This window comes from Passer domesticus, chromosome 5 (assembly GCF_036417665.1).
Source record: "Passer domesticus isolate bPasDom1 chromosome 5, bPasDom1.hap1, whole genome shotgun sequence".
Classification (NCBI taxonomy): Eukaryota; Metazoa; Chordata; class Aves; order Passeriformes; family Passeridae; genus Passer; species Passer domesticus.
The window spans coordinates 47789675-47812173 of NC_087478.1; the positions used below are offsets into that span (position 1 = coordinate 47789675).

General features: G+C 39.1%; 1 protein-coding gene across 2 annotated transcripts in view; it reads left to right on the forward strand.

The window, feature by feature from the left end:
* The first annotated feature begins 45 nt into the window (after positions 1–45).
* MRTFA (myocardin related transcription factor A) overlaps positions 46–22499 on the forward strand; it is a 76592-nt gene continuing 54138 nt past the window's right edge. Inside the window, exon 1 of one of the 2 annotated variants that reach the window (XM_064420158.1) lies at positions 46–113. Coding sequence is in view for 1 of the 2 variants with exons in the window: in XM_064420157.1 (XP_064276227.1) it covers positions 8006–8051 (46 nt within the window). In the remaining variant the exon portion in view is untranslated. Of the gene's footprint in view, positions 114–7900; positions 8052–22499 lie in introns of those variants that run through there. The other variant, XM_064420157.1, reaches the window with a different exon arrangement.

Consider the following 22499-nt stretch of genomic DNA (forward strand, 5'->3'; position numbering starts at 1 on the left):
GAGCGAGGCCGTTGCCAATGAGCTGCAGGAGCTCTCCCTGCAGCCCGAGCTGACCCTCAGCCTCCACCATGGCCGGAACCCCAACCTCCCCCCACTCAGCGAGAGGAAGAATGGTAGGTGCTGCAGTGTGCTCATGTCTCATGTAGCGTGTCCTCACCAAACGGTGGTGCCACAGTAGATGTTCTGATGACTGGTCTGCTTTTTATTGCTTTTAACTGTGTTTTTTTTGTAGGAAAAACTAATGATCCAGAGTTCACAAAACGTATTCGCACAGTTCAGTTGGAGGAATTGCTGTTAGTGGCTGTGGAAGTTCCACAGAGCTTCAGTGATAAATGCTTTATCTTATTATTTTAGGTGAATACCAGAAACAACTTCCCTGTCCTTTGTGGTGACTGGGTTGTGCAAAAGTGAGACAGTCAAAGGAAGTGTTAGCTCACCTTCAGACTGTAGCCATAGGTAGATTTTTCTTTGTCACCTTGGTCTGCACTTGCCAAGAGTGAGTAACTCTCTCACTTCAAATGAAAGGTTCTTTCAAATTTCCCAGAAGGAGAATCAAGACCTAGAGTTAAAAATGAAGTGTCCCAATAGGCCTTCTGATCCTAGAGTGAGAATGCCCTGTACCTGTTTATCAACTTGCAGGTGTCTTATGGACAGCTGTATAGTGGGTTACAATATAGTGGCAAAATGCAAGGCTACACAGTGACCAGAATTCTTGGTTTTGAAAGGCTGTTAACTGTCTGAAGCTCAGGATCACCAGGCTGACATGAAAGCCTTTGTATGTTCAGCCTCATCCTGTGGGAGAGTGATGAAACCATCTGATAAGCAGTGGCTTCTGTTTGTCAATTCCTTTTGGTGAGCTCCCTTCACTCCATCTTCTGGGGTATATTTTGGTAACTCCTGGCAATATGAGGGTCTTGCTGCAGTCTGAATTCATGCTATCCCCTGCAGGATCCTGTGGATTTGAGCACAGTCAAGGCCTGTGTGCCTTAGTGTTGGACGTTATGGAGTTGCTTGTCACAGCATTGTAGAAATGCTGGGGAGCTTCAGGGTGGCTTTATAGCCAAAACATAATGCTTATGGTTAAGTGATTTAGAATATGTGCACTGAAGGACAGTAATTTGGATTGAAGGGGTACCTCACTTAATGTGGCTGGATCTTTATATCTAGAAAATGTCCATGCCTTTTTTTGAATGGTGTATCGCTATTTTGCAATTTGGAAGAATTGATTAACTTAAACCCAAAGTGTTGGGTTTGTAGGAGGTTAAAAAGAGTTTCCTCATTCATATATGTTATACCATCATTATGTGATCACAGTTTACAAAAAAATGGAGAAGATAGAAATTACAATAACAAAAAAAATTTTCATTCTTAATGTTTGCAGTCTTCTAAGATAAAATACAACAGATAGAAATAAAGGTGGTGATGGTAAATAGAAGAAAATTGGAATGTCAGTCAGCAAGGTAGACTGTGATCTCAGCATATCTCAACTAGTGGTAGACTTGGGCATTTTATGGTTATGAAAGCAAGGAGAGAATTCAAGTGGTATTTAATCAAGATAGCAGTGAAACTGATAGAGAGCTGGAACATGGGAAAAGCATATGAGCCTTTGTTTCCAGCACCTGACAGCTGGTGACATGAAGGTGACATTGTGATTTGTCTGGAAACTGGGTTCTTCTCTTAGCCAGTAAGAGATCATAATGATCAAGGATCCTGGAGTGGGAGGAAGCAGTTTATTTTTGATGCCACAGGGAAAAGGATACTAGTGCTGGGAACAGATAAGAGTACCTTTCAGAAAAATGAAACTTGTGGCAGCACTTCGAATGGTATTGTTATAGTCAGAGGAAAGGATATTCTTGCACAGGAACAAAAGTTTGTACAGGATTCAGTTATTTGGATAAGTTTAAAAATTGGTGTTTTGGGAATATTTAACATAAATAGATGGTTTTCTTCTATCCGAGTAATGTTATTTTTATGGACTGAGCTTTGAAGCAGTATCATTGTGGGCTGCAAATCTGCTTGACTGGAACAGGTAAAATAGAGTTGTACTTTTTAAGTTCCTTTTTGAAAAGGAACATCTCTGCCCATATCTTTTGCCAAAGAAAATTAGGATATTCCCGGAAATGACTCATTAGGTGGGCCTCTTCAGAGCTGATTCTTTATCAGGACTAAGCACAATTGTGGGAATTTTACTGCTGGAGGGGCAGTTTTTCAGGCGAGGCATAAAGTCCAAAGTCCCTGAGCTAGATTATCTGAATATTCCTTATCTTTGGAGGTACACAAAGCTCTCTTGTCCTAGGCTGCAGTATTTTGTTATGTGTTGTGTACATTCATTAAAATATTATGGGAATGAAAAGTGCTGTTGAAATAAGGTTATTTGCAAACTGTCACAGCATAAAAGAACACTTGGTTTAGTGGGCTGCTAAGAAATTTAGTGAGCTGTTAAGAAATTTAGCCGATGCATTTTGAGTTAATAAATGTTTTCCTTCAAATGGGAACTTCTCAGTTATCTTGGGGTGGAGGTTGCACAGCTGTTGAAAGCTGTTGAGCTTGTTAAATCTCCTTTCTTAAATATGGTGTATATCTTTGTTGTTGTTGTCCTCCTCGGTTTCAAAGATGTTAAAAAAAGTTCACAGATGATCTGCCAGTTGAGATGGCAATCTGCTTAAACATTTGAGCAATCCAAAGTGGTTGTAGAACGTATCTTGTGCAGTGAAACTGCTGCTGTGACAACTTGCCAAATTCAAGGTATGAGGAAGATTCAAGCTGAGTGGCAGTGGGAGGGGAGGAGATGGTAAGAGACTTGCTGGAAGCTGCCTATCTGTGTCAAAGGGTCTCCTGTTTGCAGTTCCAGACAGGCACTGCTGACTCACAGCTGAGCTAACTACTTATGCTGAGAGTTTCTAACAGATTAACTCTTTCTGTAGCTTTTGCTAAACAGACTTGGCTTATCTGTAGGTATCTGTAGAAAAGCATTACACGGGTTTGTACTGTGTGTGTTGCGACAGACTGTAGTTCTGGAACATAAACTATTAGCTGACTTAAAATAGAAATGTCTTTGGCTTGTGAAGCATCATGGAATTATGTATCCCATGGGAAAACTGGGATGGCAGTCCTGTGTACACATGCTGCCATATGCCCTAGGACAGCAGATTCCTTTTTAATTTTTTTTTCCTTCTCTTAGAACTGAAGAGCAACCAGAAGCAGTTTCTGGAGGTTTTCTTGTTGGTTTTGGTTTGTTTCAGATCCAGACTTCTCTTCGTATTCTCCCTTATCACAGCTACATGTTTTCCTGGAAGTATAGGTATACCTGGACACATGGGTGTAAAGACCAATTTGACTGGACAGCTGTTAAGTTACACAATTAAAATGCAATAAAAGATATTAAGGATATAGAATTCCAGTATGAAGCATTTGAACAGATAGCTAGGAAACAATTTTTTGTCACTTTGGTGGAAGGAAACCTTATGTGGTAAGGTGTTAGTAAACTATTTTGACACAGTTATTATGTTCTGTTCAGACATAAATCTCAATGGGACATTTAAAGTATAGTTATTTAATTTGAGCTTCAGGGTGAGTTTTCTACCTCAGATTTACATTCCTTCCCCTTTTCTACCCATGTTCATTAAGGCCTTAACTTTCTTTAACTATGAGAGATTGCCTGTGACTGACTTATTTGTTGCCACACAAGCCAGAAAAAGGCCATTATGGAGTCATCTGAAGCTCTTCAGTATATCTTGATTTTTGTCAGTCACCTGTATTAAGATGCTAAGATAACTTATCCCAGCCCTTAGGGCAGGGTTAGAGCAGGTCCCCATAAATGCATTTACAAAAAACCCCAAAAAAAACCCCCCCAAAAAAAAAGAAAAAAGAAAAGAAAAACCCCAGGTGATAAATATACATATCTTAGGTAGTTTGATAATTTCTAAAAAACAAAGTCTTCTTCTCCTTAACTTTCATTTAAAATTACAATAATTGCTCTAGTAATTTATTGACCTTCTCTCTTGACCTGTTTTCCCCAGATGTGTTCATAGTTGTCTTTGTCCAGGGGTTATGAAAAGCATTGTGTTAGAATCGTGGGACACTCCTGGTTTCTTCTCACTGTGGGGGTGTTTGAGATGAGGTAACATTCTTTCCAGTGAACTGTTGCATTTTATGGTTACTGGTTTGGAGGGAACTTGCACCAGCTTGCAGGTTTACTTGATCTGGGATGCTTGCCTTCTACAAAGTACCACATGTGTTAGGGGAAGAGATTCTAGTTGGAATGTGTGGAATTTCGGTATGACTCAAGTCATACAAAAGGTATGTGCTTTAGGTATGGGAAGATACTCCTGTTAGTGCTGTACAAAGCATGGGATAAATAGTTGCTATGTAAGTTATTGGTGATTATACTCCGAAATTGCAGAGCTGAGCTTTTAAAATGGTTCTAAAGACTTCATTTAGTGCTTGTGTTCTTATGCCCATTTACTATTAAAATACATGAGTATTAGGGCACCTTATTTTATTTTAAGTAATTGTGTAGGTGATTTGCTCCTGTAATTCTGTTATAAGGCTATACATTCCTATCTCCCACTGCTGCTATCCCTTTCCCATTTTGAATTGTCATTACACTGAATACAGTTAGATTCAAATATTTCAAATATAACTTATTATAAGGGGTTTGCAAATTTTATTATTGTCTTCCTGTTATTCTGACTTTAAAAACAAAAATGTTTTCTTAAAATCATGTCATAAACTGTCATTTAAGATAGTAAATTGTGTGACTCATTAACTCATTTGAGAAGCTAGTCATGATTACTTATAAACAAGGATGGTATTTTTTCCTGAGAAAGGGCTTTAAAGAGATGAGAGCGTTCTGAAATTTTCTCAATTTTTGAGGTCTGGTGGGGGTTTTTGTTTGTTTTTGGTTTGTTGGTTTTTTGTGTTTTTTTTTTTCCTAGTCTATATCTGCCTTCTGGAGACTCATAGTTACATTTAATTACCAAGTGGTGGTTACTGCCTCATCCAGAACTTAGATATGAAGAAGATTAAGTCTGCATTGTAGCAAAAGGACCAAGACAGGAAATATACAGCTTTTTCTGATCTGTCCTTCACACACATTCCAGTGAGGCTTGCTGTTTTCTCTTGTGTGAGAGTAAGGGGAATGGCTGTTAGAACAAAAACAACCAGTCTATCTTGGATAGATTTGTGTTACGAGACTTTGTGTTCCCAGGAGACTATAAATTTAGCATGCTGTCTGAAAGTTTCTGATAGAGCTATGAGATCCAGAGCATGACAGAAATGACTGGCCTGTTACTGATGGGAGCTACCAAACAACTGAGGAGGGGTAATCTCCTTGAAATATTTTAAACAAACTTTCAAATAGTGATGGGGGAATAGTTGAGCTGGAAAGAATACTGCCAAAGGCAGCTTTAACATAGTGGCTTTAATAAATCAGCTCTTAAAAAAGTTTTTGTTCCTTACCAAGGTAACAAGACTAACACCCTTCTACAATCACTGGCTCATAATATTACTCTCCCTTCTGTGTTTCCTTTCTAGTTTCTCTCTTACTTCAGAAACTTTGCCTTTGAAGTTTCAGGGTTAAGTGCTGCTGGATAAACTTTAGACATCCAATTTGATAGCTGTTTGAAAAACATTCCTTTTTCATTAATTTAAACTACTTGCTAAACAAGTCAGGCCCAGATCTGGGCAGATCTGTTTTGTCTGTGTAAGGACTTCTGTTGCTGGTTTTGCTGTTTTGAGTGTTAAGGGCAGTAATGGAGAAAGGAAGCCTGGCTCTTTAAAGGGAGAATGCCATTCAGCAGGATTCTCAATGTGTTCTACTTAAACAGAGAGAGGCTGCTCCATGGAGGAAAGATTGCACTGGTTCACAATAGTCAGTTGCTGTTAGTGCTTAGCCAGCTGAATCCTAGCTTTGGGACCTTTGCTGCTTCTGTGGCTTTCTATAACTCATTTTTATTGGAATACTATCAGCCACTTCTGGAACTGTAGCTCTGCCCCTGCCATGATCAATACATTGCCACAAAGTACAATGAAGGAATGTGTTGGAATACATCTGGTAGTGAAGTCTTCATCTTCCTTGCAGGTGAAATGAGCAACATCCTGCTTAATGCTTTAATTTTTTTCTGTCTCTTCGTGGTCACCGACAGTGCACACGTGCATACTTCAGAGAGTTAATTGGTATTCCTGGAAACCGTAGGAAAGATTTCCTTTCCACTTGGGTCATACTGCTTCCTCTTATATTTCCATATATCACAACAAAAACAAGCATACCTTCTGCTAAATATAGGTGTTTCCTTTATTTACGATGCACATGAATATTCAGAGTAGGTGGTACAAAGCGAGTTATTTCTGTCACTGGTGTCTCTGAATGCTCAGGATACAGTGCACTGCTGCAGTTCCTTTTCATGAAGATTGCATGGCAAGAAGGAACAGCTTTTTGCCTGCTCTGGCTGCAGATGTAGGACTGCAAAGGTGGCATTTGAGTACTACAGAAGCCCAAATAAGCTGATTTTTGTCCTTTTACAACACACTGCTGATGTACAGAGTGTGAAAACCAGATACATACTACAATATCATCACTTTAAAGGATTTTCCTGCATTGTTTAAAGCTGCTAAATGAGTTTTTCCTGTCTCCTTTAAAGCTCCAGGTGTGTTTGTGTGTGGGAAGGAAGATACACTGCTAAAACCTTCCATGCTCTTCCCTCAGCAGCCGAGCAGCTTCCAGGGAGTTCTTGTATCTTAGTGGTAGAGAGGTCCTGAAGTTACTTAGAGGGGTCAGAAAATAGGGCTTCACCAGTTTTGTACACCTAGCTACTCATTTTTATGCATACTGTTGTGGCAGGACAGAGATTCTGATTTGCTGAAAAGGGATTTAAAATCTAAAAATTTGTCTGTGTCTTAGATGTGCACAGCTCAATATATTTTAGGGCTTGGTACAAATATATGCAGTTACTTACTTAGATGACCTAAAGAGAAATGATGATGAGCCTTGTGGAAAGATGGGGAATAAGGGAATAATGCTCTGGGGACAGAAGTGTTGGAATTAGTTTGTTAAGATAATTAAATTATCTGTTGGGCAAATTACTTGAGACTCTTTAGAGACCAAGACTGAATTTCCTTTCTGTTGGGAGCTAGAATCATCTAGTGAAGAAAGACTTAATTCTATTTTTATCTTTTACTCAATAAATACTTGGCTGTAAAATTTTTGTCCACTATCCCAAATAATCTGAAACTGATCATGTGGATGTGGGAAACAAGACTGAATTTTTTTAACCCCTAGCCTGGTTAGATGGAGGGAGTGATCCACAGTGGGAAAAGTCTGAATGACAAAAGGCAGGTTTTTTTGTTTTTAAGAAGCAGACACTACCATCTGTTAGAGTAGCTCAGGTTTAGTGATCAGCAAGGGGAGTTGGTTAGGGAGTAGTTTAGTTATTGACAAAAAGGAGTGAAGAAAAGTGACTGATCTCTCAGCAGGATGTATATGTCTTTGGCCATGTTGTTTCAAAGCTGAGGATATCTGCATGTTTATGTTAACACTAGGTCTCCTTGTCCTTGGAACGAAATTGCCTCATCAGCAGAGCCCCTTAGGGGATTGCAAGTCTACCCAAGACGTCATCCTGCTCTTATAAAAGGGGGAAAACTGCCAGTTCCAGTGTCTCTGACCCCATCCTCCCCCTCCCTTCAGCTTACAGAGCATCAAGGGGCAGACCTTACTTCTGCAAACTTCACATCTTGCTCTCCCTTGGAGTATTCATTTTTCTCCTCGCAGTAATTTGATCTTGGGCTGTTCCAACTTGCCTGTAGTGAATAAGCAGAGGACTGCATATTGAAAGACTCGACTTTTCTCACTAGGCACAGTTTTCTGATATAAGGATGAGAATGTCTTGCAAGTCTTGAATGAGATTAAAGTTGAGAGGTCCTGTTGGATTACTTTTTTTCTTTAACATATCCATGCCTATATAAAGAGAAGTCTTTAAGGGCTTGTAGCTGTTGAGAAAAGAATCAAATGACATTGCTGGAACCAGAAATGCAGATGACAACACTCCAATCAGGTACCACTCCAAACATATCCTGTGGTTAATTTTTGCTAGTGAATCATGGTTGCTGAACTATATAGGAAGTGCCAGGAGGCTGTGTGACTTCAGATAAAGACAAATTAGAGAACTGTGGTGGTTTCATGTGCAGGTTGCAGATGGGTACTTTTTGGATGTTGAGTACTGTTCAATTTAGAGCTTCATCAGAGACAAAATTATCTCTCTTCTTCCCTTGTTGGTCTCCAGTGTTAAATTTATGTGGCTTATGAAAATGACAAAGCTCCAATCAAAGCTAAGACTTGTTCTAAGGACTTGTTCCTCCATTTAGCTTTTCACTGATTTATGTGTTTTTACTGTTAATTATTTTCTGATTAAACATATTCTTGATACTTTGGAGAGATTTAAAATTGTGTAGTTTAGGAAAAACTTGTATTAGAAACTTTCTAATATTTGTTTTATGTCTTGAAAGTCTGTTTCCTTGAGAATGGCAGTGGTATTTTGTTTACATGATTCATTGGTAAGCACTGTGGCCTTCTGTGATGCTGTGCTTACCCCTTAGATAGGTACAGGGTTGCATTTCTCACATGTATGCCATGCTCAAATGAGAATTATCTGTCAGTGGGAGCATGAGATACTTCTGTAGGGTGTTCTTATCTGAGGCTCTAGGACATGATGTAGTCATGAAAATAAATACATATATATAGATATGAATGTCCTTTGCTCTGTGGATGGGAACAGAGACTGTAACCTTGGTAAGATTTGACCACAAGCTTGTAGTAGCCTAGGAGCTGGGGTTTGTGCACTCTTAATCTCTTGGGCAGCATTGTCTGGAAAGCAGCACATAGGTAATGCCAAAAGTGTGAAGACAAACTTGTTCCTGAAAGTCAAATACTTTTTTATTTCCTTGAATAGTGACTGGGAAAGAGACAACCAAAACAATAATTTCTTATTTAATTTCCCCCCCCAAAATTGCTGGGTTTTGTTTGGTTATTTTTGGTTTGTTTTGTTTTTTAGGGTTTTTTTTCCTGAATTGACCATGTTAGTTTCCCTAACTTAATTCTATGTGTTTTTAAAATATCTATATATCTGTGAAGGTTTTTTATGTCTCTAAAGATCCTGTTTGACCTTTATTTTACAGTCCTGACATATTCTTTGTTGTTTAGAGAACCAAAGTATGGGTTTTTTTGTATCTCTTGTTGTAGATAGGAAAGGCAGGCGTAGATCTTATATAGTGTTTGTCTCAATTCAGAAGAGGGTTTGTACATAATGCATCATTCCTCTAGTTGGACTCCAGCAGTCTGTGACTTTTGGAGGTAGGGTTAGACACTAACAAGGTGTTTGGTATTGAAGAGGATGCATATGGCAGGATAGTACCTTGTCTGGTTTTGTTGGGAAGAAAGCTCTTATGTGAAGGCCTGAAAACAGCTGTTGACTTTAACATGCTTTACTTCTAATAAGTTTTAAAATTCACACCCACCCCCCCCCCCCCAAAAAAAAAAACCAAACAAAGAACAGCCATGAAATTTATATTTCAGTGTTCTTGTAACTGAATTTGTGCATTGTATTCTCAGGAAGGTGACATAATTAAGTAACGCTTGTTAAAATTAGGAAAACTGCCTTCATATTAGTATTGCTTTTTGTCAAAACTTTGTGTGACTGCGTTTCTTGTCTCTTCCAAATTATGGTAACTCCTGAGACTTTCATTTAATTCTGAGGGTGAGAGTTTCTCCTGCTAAAGAGTACTTGTATGGGGCTTTTGCTGAAGTCCCCTAACCCTAGTCCTAGATTATGCAGTGGTGTTCTGTAACACTGAGGCAATTTCCTGGCAAGCTTAGCTTACCTTAATGAGGGATACAGATTTATTGCACCTCTTCCATCAGCAGCCACTCTCTTCTCTTCTGGATCAAGCACTGCTGGAAAAATCTTAAGCAAGAAGCAGGTGAATGTTTACATAAATGGATTCACAAGACTGGTGGGGAAATGGAGTGTGGCAACAGGAACATTATAAGTTTTAAAAATCTGTGTTGAATAATGGAAGTGTATTACAAGTTTCTAGATAAGGAAAACAGCTACTTGATGACGAGGCAAATTTGTTCAGTTGTAATATTTAGAGACTTCAGATGTTGTTGGTCTCTGCTCTTGTTTGGCTTAGCGAGGTGGCTGTGTTGGGCAAACTATTTGAGATTTCAGAGGCTGAAATTGGATCTCCTGTCTCTTGAGAGCTAGAATGAGGAAGATTACTTAGCTGAGGAAAGACTTAACTTCTCAAATCTTCTTTATCCTGATGTTCATCTCCAGAAGCCCTACTGGAAAAATGGAAAATGGAAACAGTTGTCCCAGTCAACTACTCAAAGTTTCCAAACTGAAGAAATAGGAGAATCATGGTCTAAACTGGGTAAATAAATTATCCTGGTAGATTTACACAGCTTGCACTCCACAGACCAAAAGTTCTTCAAGACCACAGGTCACGAGTGCTTATTTTCTGCTTGGGTGTTGATGGGAGTCCACTCAAGAAGCAGGAGTAGCTGAAGCCATTGCTGACCCAGGACATACTGTCTGTATTCCATGTTGGTGGGCACGTGAAAAGCAACTCCTTTGATGCTAAAGATGAGAAAACATTCTTAATGTTTTAGAGAAAGAGCTGAGGGGGACATTACAACTTTACTCTTCTGGGAGCAGAATAGTTTAAGCAGAGAGAGACTGTTTCTTCACAACAAAGAATAACTGAAGCAAGAGCAACATGAACAGTGAGGTGCATATTGTATTAACCAGAGAAAAGTTAAAAATGCCTGTCAAACTGAAAAAAAGTAGGCGTAAAAAAACAATGCAGGTGGTGACAGCGGAGGAGAGAAAAAGTAAAAGTGAAAATCAAGCTGAAAAGACATTCCAAAAAAGCAGTAGACCCAGAAAAAAAAAAAAGGCAAAAATAAGACCAAAAATGTAACCACTCTATTTGACATCTCATCGGACTACTAAACTTATTTAAAGAACTGTTGGTACTGATCTAATAATTCAAAAAGCAGACATACACAGTGGGGTGAAATTCCTCATTCAATTTCCAGTGTGTAGTTTTGGAACCAGCCCTGTGCCAGTTTGTGTGTTTTCATTCTGCTGACAATGAAGCTGATGTGTGATCTGTACCAAGCCCTTAGCAGTGGGAACTTTCTCTTTAGTGTTTTTTTTCTCCAAGAGTCACTTGGTCTTTTTTGCTGCCTTGACTCTTTCAGCATCTGAATCATTTGTTTTCTTTATATTTATTTGCTGATTCCAAAAGCTTGCTGTTTCCTTCCCATTATATACTTCAACCCCATCTCCCCATGTAGCCTCTTTTTTTGTTCCCCTGAAAACTTTTTGTTATTTGTTTCATTATCTAATGATCCCATATAGAGATCTTGCAAATTCTTTTGCTGTTGGTCACTTTTCAGTCCGGATATGGACTAAATAGTTTTTGTTGGTACCTGGCTTTGTAACAGACTGGCCCCTAAAGGAATGAGCAATGAATATTATGTTTTCTTTTCCTTTATTTTTTAGTGGAGAAGCAAGAGTGCTAGAATCATTTGGACTTTTTTTCTGGACACAATCTACAATTTAATAACACTTAAATATTTTTGAACAGCCATATGAGGGACTCATGGAACTGGGGGAAACCTCAGGAGTCTTGGGTGTGCTGCTGGCCTCTATATGCAGGTTCTGTGTTTAAATAACAAATACAAACTTTCAAATATACTTTCACTTTCTTTTTTATTTTATTTGGTTTTGTCACAAATTCCTTTTTATGGCTTCTAGCAGGTGTCTGGGCAGAGGTGTGCATGCAGTGCACATGCAGAGGTGCAACCAGCCAGAGAGAAACCCTACATTTCATGTTGTTTTTTGCCAATGTTTTGCATGGATGGAGAAGAGTTATGGCCTTTAGGGTCATGTGGAGTCTAACAGTGCATTGCCAGAATTAATGGATGTTAGCACTTGGACAAATGGCTACTTCTGTTAATGAATTCTATTTCCTTATGGTTTTGCTCTACTTAAAACCTTTGTTTACTGTTCTGGGTAGCTTTGATTTGTTTCAGTGCACAACAACGTTGTTTGCACTGTCTTGGTATATATTGAATGTTAACAATTGTCCTATTTTAATCTTCTTTCTGTGAGTATACTGAAAAAAAAAATTAAGATTGTTCAGTGTAGGGTAGTCTATTGAATAGCATCTTTGGATTTTGATATGTTTGTTCTGTTGACCTGCTGAAAAAAAATCTTAAAGTCTATTAGATATCAAGACAGGTATGCAAACCCAGAAGCAGGTGGTTCTAAACTGTCAGAAGTTTGGTTTAAATGAACAAGAGGGTTTTTTTCCATGCATGCTTAGAGAACAAAAGAAGAGCTGTTTTGAAGTGAGCACTGTAAATGAGCACAGAAATAATTTAGTTCTCTGTAGTGGATAAAACTTGACTTCTGTGGTCTAATTTGCTTTGTATCCAGCTGGTTCTGAAAAAGAAACAATTCTTTCAGCTAAAAATTAGTGTTATTTTAAATCAAATGCAAAACTTCCCTCATTTTCTGGGGAAAAGTTGGATTTTTGAGCTACTTTAGCAGATTAGGGATATATCAAATTCAATTTAGGAAAAATCAGTGCTGATCCCTTAATTCTTTCTTTCAAAACACAACTCCCAGGCTCTTTTTCTTCCCTCTTTACAGGATTTAAGTTGAAGTGCTTTAGGGATGTCAGCTGCTAAACTGCTTTTAAAGGGAAGAAAGGGGACAGACAGCATATCTGTGCATTATTCTTAGAAGGGATATGTCCCCCTCCTCAGCTCTTTCAGGAGTGGCAAATGTCAGAGCTGCAGTTTGTGGTTGGTGTTCTCATTCCTGTTTTAAATAGATTTGAAATTCAGTATTGGCTTTTAGTACATGAGGAATGACCTTTACTTGATGCAGTAAAATGCTTTCTAACTTCATCTTGTCTTTTTCAAGCATCAGTTACATGGATTTTTTTTTCCTTGCTGTTGTTTTCATTTTCTAATGAGAGAGTTTTGTAGTTGTGAGGTTTTTTGCATTTAATTTTGTTTGAGTAGTAGAACTTTTATTTTTCTTCTCTTTTCTTCCTCCCTCCCTCCAACTTGGAATTTCAAGATTGCAGTGAGCTCTTGAGTCAACACAATTGGGATTTTGGTTTTGGGTGGAGGGTGGAGCTGAGGGGAGAACATTCCTGGCTCTATAGTTTGCAGCATCACTACTTTAAAAATAGCACTTTTGATTTCTGTTTGGAATTGATGGCATTTGGAAATGTAACCTTTTGTATCTAGGTAGCAAGTTCCTGGGAAGTGTAAAGAGTTCCCCGGTTACTGGTGCAGCTCCCCGGGTGTGTATATTCTGAGTAGTGATAAAATGACTCTTCTCTGGCTTTTAACCAGAATCCTGCATGTGATTCAAAGACTGAACAAAGCTATGTGAGCCTCATCGTCATCATGCAGTGGGAATTCTTTCCGAAGCAGCAAATGGGATGTTCCTGAAGTCAGCTTTAAATATGGAAATTTTTGTGCTGGAGCTACAAAGTTCTGGGTTGGCTGTTATAAGATGTGGAAAGAGGAGTGCACAGCTGTAAGCTGCACATTAGTGAGTTATTCCATTCATGAAAGATCTGAACATAACCTTTTGCTACCTTTTATCCCTGTGATTAACTATTGAGTAAGCAAATCACAGTGTGATTGTGTTAGCCAGAGTTAAAGAATTGTACTGAAATTAAATATATATAAAGGATGTTTTTCTTTTTTCTATTTTTTTTTGTCAAGAATGACAGTCTACAATAAAGAGTACTCATTAAAATAATTCAGTTGAGTAGTACCTATTTGTACTGACAACCTTAAGAAACTTCTGGAACTCTCTTTAACCCTGTAGTAAGTATTTGTTGAAGCATTAAATCACCTTTTGAAAATAATATTTTTTTACTACATCTGCTTTGAGAGTACTCTGTTTATTCTTTTTATGCAGCAAGTGTTGCCCTATAGGTTAAAAAAGAGAGAGTAGGAAAACAACCATTCAGGCAGCTTTTTGCCCTTATCCCTTCTGTGTACTAAGATTAACTTGCAGGGGGACACAGACAGGCTGCACTTGTTCTAAAACAGTAAAGATGTGGTAGACACAAAATGATTATTCACTGATTGCTTTGTCTCATAAGCCTTCTTGTGGCTCCAGCTTGCTTTAAAATCCAGCTTCTGAGAATTAACTTTAGGGGTGTGTGTGTGCATTTTAACCAGTTTCCAGTGTACACAGTAAGACTGTCATCATCATACTGCAATTTTTGGTATCATTCATCAATTGTTATTAAAAACAAAACAAACATTTAAAATGCATGTAAAGTCATGTCAGCTTTTATATGTTGTAACTGTAATCAAAACAGAATCTTCCTTTCTGTGAAATTAATGCATTATGTATAATGGGCCCTGTTTAGTTGTTGTCATCATACTCTGTGAGTTACCCACTCACATGATGAATATGAATCAACTTTTCTTTAGGAACATAGTTCAAATGCATTGGAAAAAAGAAGTGAAAAAGGATTACTTTAATTAGGTTCTTATTTGGGGTCTTTAGGCACACTTGTATAAGAATTATTATTGATTATGTATCTAGGCTCAGACTGATAATTTTTATTTTTGTGGCTCAGGCAGTCATCTTCGTGGCCTGCCACTGATTTAGGTTCTGGGTTAATATCTGAGCGTGTGCTGTGCTGTGTCTCTCTAAACTGGTATGATGATTACACCACATTCTTTGCCTAAAGGGGTACACTGCAGACACACATCCGTTCTGTCTCCCAGTTACCTGGTGACTCCTTGCTATCCAGTGTTTTCCAGATTTTAGAGATGATTAATGTTTAACAAAGTGCTCAAGTTTCCATGCTTGTGTGATAGCAGAAATTTGCATTAGTGTTTATCAGGATTTTTTAAAATAATGGGATCCAAGTCCAGTCTACATTTTGATTGTAGATATTAAACTACAATTTTTTTGTGTCTAAGCATCAATGTGAATCAATCCCTAATGTTCTAATGTGTTTCCAGAGCTGCTTCAGTGGTAGGGATTAGAGGTAACTCTTGAGGTTTTGGGAATGTCTCTGATGTTATTGTTTGATGTTATGTGGAAGCTACTGTAAATAAATTTTTGTAGTAACCTGTTTACTGTCTGCTTTTACCAGTCTCAAATGACTCCTACACCACAAAAATGCTTCCAAAACCAAACCAAACAAGAAAAAATTTCAAAAATCCCACCCCAAAATCTGAAGTAACCTACAGCTTCATGTTGCATCTGGATTCTCCTTGCTGCACCTCAGTTCAGACTTACAGCACCCTCTGCTGTTCTGACCTTAGGGCTCTTCCAAGGAGAGACTGACATTTCTTCAAATTGTCTTTTTAAATGGAGAAACCTCAGCTGGTTGTCGTGAGTTGGTCTGGTTTTTTATTTGTGGCTAAGGAAGCAAGAGCCCTCCTTTATGGGGGTGAAACCAGAATCTTTGCCTTAATAGAAGAAATATTGCCCCCCTTACCCCTCAGTTTCTTTGTCAGGAGACTTTGACTATCAAAATCAATATAGAAAACTGGTTTGATTACATTGGCACAGCTCCCTTTTGTGATTAACCTTAGTGTGGTTTAAGAATGCTGTCTAATGTAGCAATAGTTTAGGGAGGTAAGAGTCATGAAGCAATGGAACTGGAATTACTCTTTGGGGTTGCAGAGCCCCCTCCTCTACTGCTGCAAGTAATCCTGTCATATAGTCTCCTACAAAAAGTTATTGAGCACTGCTTTGAAAAGTGTTAGATTTCTCACTCGTGCTGGACAGCTGTCCTAGAATTTCTCTCTTTGGTTAAGTCTTCTCATTTTCAATATTAAATGCGTCAGTGGCTTTCAGTGCAAATAACTCCTCGTAGTTAAACTGATGCAAACCTTAATGCAGGCAAAATATTCTCCCTAGAAGAAGCTCCATCTACTTACGATATTCTTAAAGTAGGCAAGTGCTAAAATAGTATCTGCTAATGTGACCTGCTTAATGTTTTTTTTGTATCTTTCTGTAGTGATGCTTATTTTAAATCAGATCTTCTGCGTAGTGTTAATGATGCTTCCCAGGCATTGTGCACAGCATTGGATCCCCAACAGGATATGAACCTATTTAATTAACCCATGTGAAAAGTAGGTTGAGAAATGTATTTGTAGTTCTTTGTAGTCTTCCATTTTCTTTGCCCCGATTGTTTTTCCTCAAAAAAGAGTATATTCCAAATGAAGAAGTTACAGCTTCCAGTGAAGCACAAGCAGGCTTGATCAGTCTGAGTGACCTTGAAGAGATTTTTTTTTTCTTTTTTTTAAAATTTTGCTGGAGATACTCTGGTTGAAGCTCTTGTTCCTTGTCTGTGTTTTTCAATATTTGAGATTTGGACTTTGTGTTCACTGATGTCAACGCAAATATATGTCTTTTAAAAATATATTGAGTGTTTTTGATTTATTAAAGTTACCATGTGACACTGAGGTACCACTGATGAAAAACTGCAACTTGCAAAACATTTGGTTCAGAAAGTACCTTGAGCTTGACTCACTGCAAAACATTCCCTAAGCTTAGAGCCTTCAATGTTCTTTCACTAAAAACTGAAATAAACAGAAAACTTTTCAGTATACCTTTGCTGATTTCATGTTACCCCTAAATAAGTAAGAACAAGATCCAGATCAGTAGACTCCTTTTGGAAAGACCACTCTTGCTAATCTTACCTTGGAAATTGAGAGATTAATGAGATTCTGGAATATGTACTGTATGAAAAGTGATCTCTAAGGCAGGAAAATTTCAGCCCATCTAATAGTCAAAGCATCTTTTAAGTTTAAGCTAGAAAGTTATTGGCAACTTTAAATGGTTCAGAAAAGAACAGCAATTTGAAACAGACTTGCAGTGCTCTACAGAATTTAAAGTTTGTTTGCTGTTTAATTTTTTATGATTTCTATATAGTGCACAACATACAATATCCATTCTGGGATTTAAAAAAATGTGTTGTTCTTATGATTATTTTTCTTCTTCTCTTTGTACTGGGCTTTTGCATTATGGTGACAGACAAAGTGGCTGCATATAATAAGAGACTGCTCCACTCCTCCCAGTTTTCCTTGGAGAGAGGCAGTCACTGTTTGCTGTGGTTGTTGATTTAGTGCCTGGGAAGAATGAGGTTTTTTTGGACCCCTTCCTCATCTCTCTCTTGCTAAGGGAGCCTGCGTCATTGAGAAATGTTTAACCTTCTGGCCCTGAAGCAGGACTGGAAACTTTGCTGCAAAATCTAGAAGCTAAAACTGGATCTTGCGAATGTTATTTATGTGAGCTGCTCTTTTCTTTGATTTAATTGGGACAGGAGATTGCAGAGCTTGATTTAGAATTTTGAGTAGCATCTAATTTGGAGAGTTAGCAGGGGGGAAAATAATTTCTTTAGTGAAAAATGGTGAGTAACTGATTTAGGGGAAGAAGAGAGAAGAACTAGGAGCAGAAAACGGAAAAGTGTGGGAGGACTTAGTGGAGAAAAATGTCCTAAGATCATAATTCTGGCATTGTCGAGTACTTGAGTACTTCTAACTTGTATCAGGAGGCTGGCTGTGCATAGTTTTATTCCTGTAACAGCGGTTGGTTTCGGAGAGCCAGGGGCCTAAATTGTGGTGGGAACCTAATTTCCAGGGGGTTGATTTAATAGCAGATGCTGCTTCTTGTATATGTCTTATTTTCCCAGACTGCCCACTTTTTCCTTCTGCCTCCTCCCCCATCCTGGACCATGAGGGTTCTTCTAACACTTCTGCAGAATTTCCAGATGTCTGGCTGTCCTGCTGCAACTGCACTCCGCTAACTGAGAGGGAAGAAGACATTCAGAAATCCCAAACATTTCTGCAGCATAATCATAATAAATCTGACATATCATGAAACTGTTGTGCTTGTGCTAATTAAGTGTCTAGTGTGCTTGTGGTACAAAGAGTAATCCTGATGTGCTCACAGAGTGTTGATTTTATTTCACATGCTCTGACTGTCTATACACAGCACATGCCTGTATGTTTATCTTCAAGATATTCCAAACAGAAATGTGGCAGCTCTGTCTCTTGGGACCCAATATCTTTATGGTAAACTAAAATAAAGAAACTAAATTGAAACAAAAATGAAGAAGCTTGTCTCAAGGGTGAAATAACACAAAACATTTTAAATTATTTGTCCCAATGATTTGTCGTGACCAGTGGAAGGGGTTGTGCTTTCCTTCACTCCTCTTTTGCAGCAGCAGGAGCAGCTCAGTGCACCTGCTGCTTAGCCCCAGCTAGCTTGGACAATTGGACTTATGAGGAGTCTAATTCACTTTTGAAAACAAAGCCATTAAAGCTCCCTCACTTTTCTGGTAGATCAGTGACTCTAATTAACTCACTGAACTTTCTTATGAAACCTAGAGTCCTCAAAAAGAAGGAATGATAAGAGCATAATGCCAGATTATTTCATCTGGCTTGGGTAATAGCACTTAAACTCTGTACTGAACAGTGAAGCTGAGAAAGCAGATAAACAGTTTAAACTCTGAAATTGTAAGCAGGGTGAGAAAACTACTGAATTCTAGGTCATGGAGCCTATAAGTGGTGGCAGTGGCTGGGTAGTAAGTCCAAGAGAGAGAAAAGATTGGCCAACAAAGAGTAATATACAGTGCATGATAGACTCAAAATATTAAGAATTAAATTAGAAGTGAGTGATTCTTAGGAGAATATTAAAAATATGAGCATTTCCCCAGTACGAGGTTTGCCATGTTAGAATTTGCTTTGATTTTACTCTGAGGTTGTTATCTATCTATGAACAGACAAACAAGACCCTGGAAAAGATCTCTCACAGAATGGTTGAAGTTGGAATGTTGTCTTCCCCAGCCCCCCTGCTCAAGCAGGTTCCCCTAGAGCCAGTTGCCTGGGACTGTGTTCAGATGGCTTTTGAATATCTCCATAGATGGAGACTTCACAACCTCTCTGGGCAACCTGTGCCAGTGCTCAGTTGCACTCACAAAAAAGAAATTCTTTCCTGATGATTGTAGGGGACCTCCTGTGTTCCAGTTTGTGCCCATTGACTCTGATCCTGTCACTGGGCACCATTTGAGAGGAGTCTGGCTCTGTGCTCTTTGGGTACCATTCCTTCAGGTTTTTAGATGTATAAGCTCTGTAGTGTGGCCATGGCTCTCCTGTACTGGGGACCTCAGAGCCTGAGCCAGCACTCCAGGGCTGGCCTCATCAGGGCTGAGCAGAGTAGAATCACCTCCCTTGGTCTGCTGGGGACATTCCTCCTAGTGCAGCCAAGGATGCCTTCCTTAGCCCTCTTTGTCCTAGGGCACATGGCTGTGTGTCCAGTGGGATCCCCAGGCCCTTTTCTGCCAAACTGCTGTGCAGCCACTGAGCCCCCAGCGTGTGCTGCTGCAGTCAGTTTGCAGTCCACCTCAGTCTCCTCATCAGGCTCAGACTTACTTCATCAGCTTCTCTGGGAGGTCTTGAGGAGGCAGTGTCAAAGCCTCACTGAGTCAGGACAGACAGGCAGACAGTATCCATTGCTCTCCTCTCACACCTGTCTGTCTCTGCACACTGCAGCTGAAACCTAAAGACAGATTTGCTGTCATGCCCAGGGAAAAATATTTTCTGATAGGAGAGAATTGTGAGTTCATAGTCAGTTCTGGCCTTACTATAGCATAGTTGCTAAAAGTAAGCATATGGGCAATGTCTGTTCTGTTAAAATTGGTTTTGTTCTAAAGAGTTTGTTCACAAGTGACTTCTGTTAAGCCGGCTGTTGGGTGTACTGGCAGCGAGCAGCCACGTTCTGCCAGATCATAACAACTGGCAGCCATCTAAAAAGCATATATTTTCCCTTTGCATGTTTGTCTGTTCAGTTAGATCCTCCACCTCTTTGCTTTTATGCAGTCCCACCTTAATGGTCCCTCTCTTTTGTCTGGATTCGTAAAATAGATTCGGTAGCCAAGGAAGGGAGGATACGTGGATTTCTAATTTCAGTTCTGACACACAGACTCTCTGTTATATGTAAATCTCTCTACTTGTTTTAGCCTAGTTTATCCAACCAAATTGTTTTGGGTTTTTTTTAATAGATTTGAATTGATTAGAATGCATAAATGTGAGGTTGTGACTGATAAGTTCTGGTAACTTATACCAAAGCAAGAAGGGAAGATCTTAAAGGGGTGTGAGGCAGCTAATGGAAAATTGTGACTGAAGAGACTTCTCTGCATATTGTTTCAGGTTAACTTACAGATTTAGGAGGAGGCAAGCAGAACAAAAGCTGATGTCTGAATCAGAACATCATGTTCAAATCACACTTTTCATTACAGTTATAAGCACTTAGCTATGTGATTTCCAATGCTTTTAGGCTAGTTGGTGATTTAAACTCCTAATATTTGGCAGGTTTTGCTGGGAAGAGGATACACCCTCACAGATACTTGCCTTTTTTCTTTGTTTTCATGGCTGACATTACCAGAAATCTTGAACATGAGATAAAATTTATGTTAAAAGTAATCATCCTCCTTGCAAAGGGGCCTGTATCTTTGTCCCCCCTTCCTTTAGATAAAGGAAAGTAAAGCTGTGGTTTGGTTGGTACAGCATAGGATTCACTTAAAAATGTAATCTATGGAGAAGGAATGGTAGTACTGTCAAAACTGCATCTTCCTAAAGTGATAGGCAAGTGAATCCCATGAAAGCATTAAAGGACTTCTTCCACCATAACATGACAAGAATATTTTTCTTGCTAATCCAAAACTGAGTAATTTAGCAGCATCCAGGTAAAAACTATCCCAAATCTAGTCTAAAATTCTCCCCTTTTTGAGATTTGTGCTTTATGTTTCACTTAAGGTCTGAAAGGTATGCATGTGTGGATGGGGGATGAATCCATACAAGACCTGGAAGTTCTTTCCAGGATCAGTGTGTTCATATCATGAGTTTAACCATGTCATGGTTGTGTGCCTTGACATTGTCTCAGGATCATTTTATGTTGTAGCTATAGATTACAAATACTCAAACACACTATACATTTTTGTACTGGAAACAAATTCAGTTGTTGAAGCCACCATGAGAGCTTGAGATTGGCACTGATATATCCAGGGAATTGCTGAATTTCAGCACTGAAGGAGGAGTTTGAGCATTTGATGTTGGAAGTGATGTATAGATTTTTGGCAGTGCAAGAAGTATACATTATAAAGATAAATTTTATTTCCTATCTCAATCTGTATCAGATTAACCAAGAATAATGGTCACCGTAAGCCTCAACAGTGTTGTTACTGCCCATGTAACCAGTGTGTCTGGAGAAGGAAGAAGCTTTCTGGCCAAAAGTCAGTCCTGTAAGGAAGGTTTACCTAGTAGCAATTCTGCTAGTATAAGCTGAGAAGTAAATGAAGGGTTTGCTAATCCTTCCACAAGCAGTGTGTGAACACAGAATACAGCCTGGCTGTTTCCTCTCTTGTTTAGGTACTTTAAAAATAGACTGCATTTTCCAAGTGTTTGCAGGTAACCTTGTGCAGTAAGTGCAGTAAGTAGGAGAGTTTCATAGAGAAGAAGCCTTTTCTTGCCTTGTTTAAAGGATGTGGGAGAGAGAAGTGCAGGATAGCTTTTGCTCACCAACCACAGGAATTAGTGACATAACTTCTCAAACTCTTAGACATGCCTTAACATGAGGGGAAGGGTATCTTCCTCCTGTCATTTCCCAGTTACTCCCTCCTAAAACCAATTTACTGTTTTAAGACAAATTCAAATTGCTTCCTTTTCCACTCTATCCTGCTCACTAACCCTCTTGGTCTGGCAGCCAGAACTTCCTCTGTTTTTCTGCTCTTGAGAGCAAAACCAAATGTTTTGGACTTTGCTGTTTTCACTTGTTCATAGTGGTTTAAATTAAAGTCTGGAATATCTGTAAGAGGAAATGTTTTGAAATGTTTTGAAAAGTCTTGTGCTCAGTGTTCTCCACTGGTCACAGTGTATACTCACATGTCAGTGCTGTTCACTTAAGAGTTGGACTCGATGCTCTTGTGGGTCCCTTCCAACTCGGCATTCTGTGTCATTCTGTGTGTGTGATTTCTGCAGCCTTTGAGTGTTCCTGCTTGTGGGCAGTGCTGGGGGTGGGGAAATGCACATCTGCACCTGTGTGAGCACATCTGCCTACCCCTGGAGAAGCTGAAGTTATTTGGGGAGCATGTGGGTGAATTAGCAGATTAACTGTAAGGCAGGAAGGCTGATAAGAACAATTTTAACTTGAACCTTGAGTGACTGTCTCTGGCTTGAGACTTCTGACTCTTTTACTTTTTATAAAAATAAAGATGGGTAATAGCTGAACTAAAGGAATACATAGAATTCTGTTGTGATTCCAGCTGGAGCAGCTCTCAGTTAAGGCCCTGCACTGGAGATACTCACCCCACGTTTGAGATGTGGTTCTTGATGTGTGAGCTCTCACTGTGAAGCTCGTTGGCTTAGCCAAGGT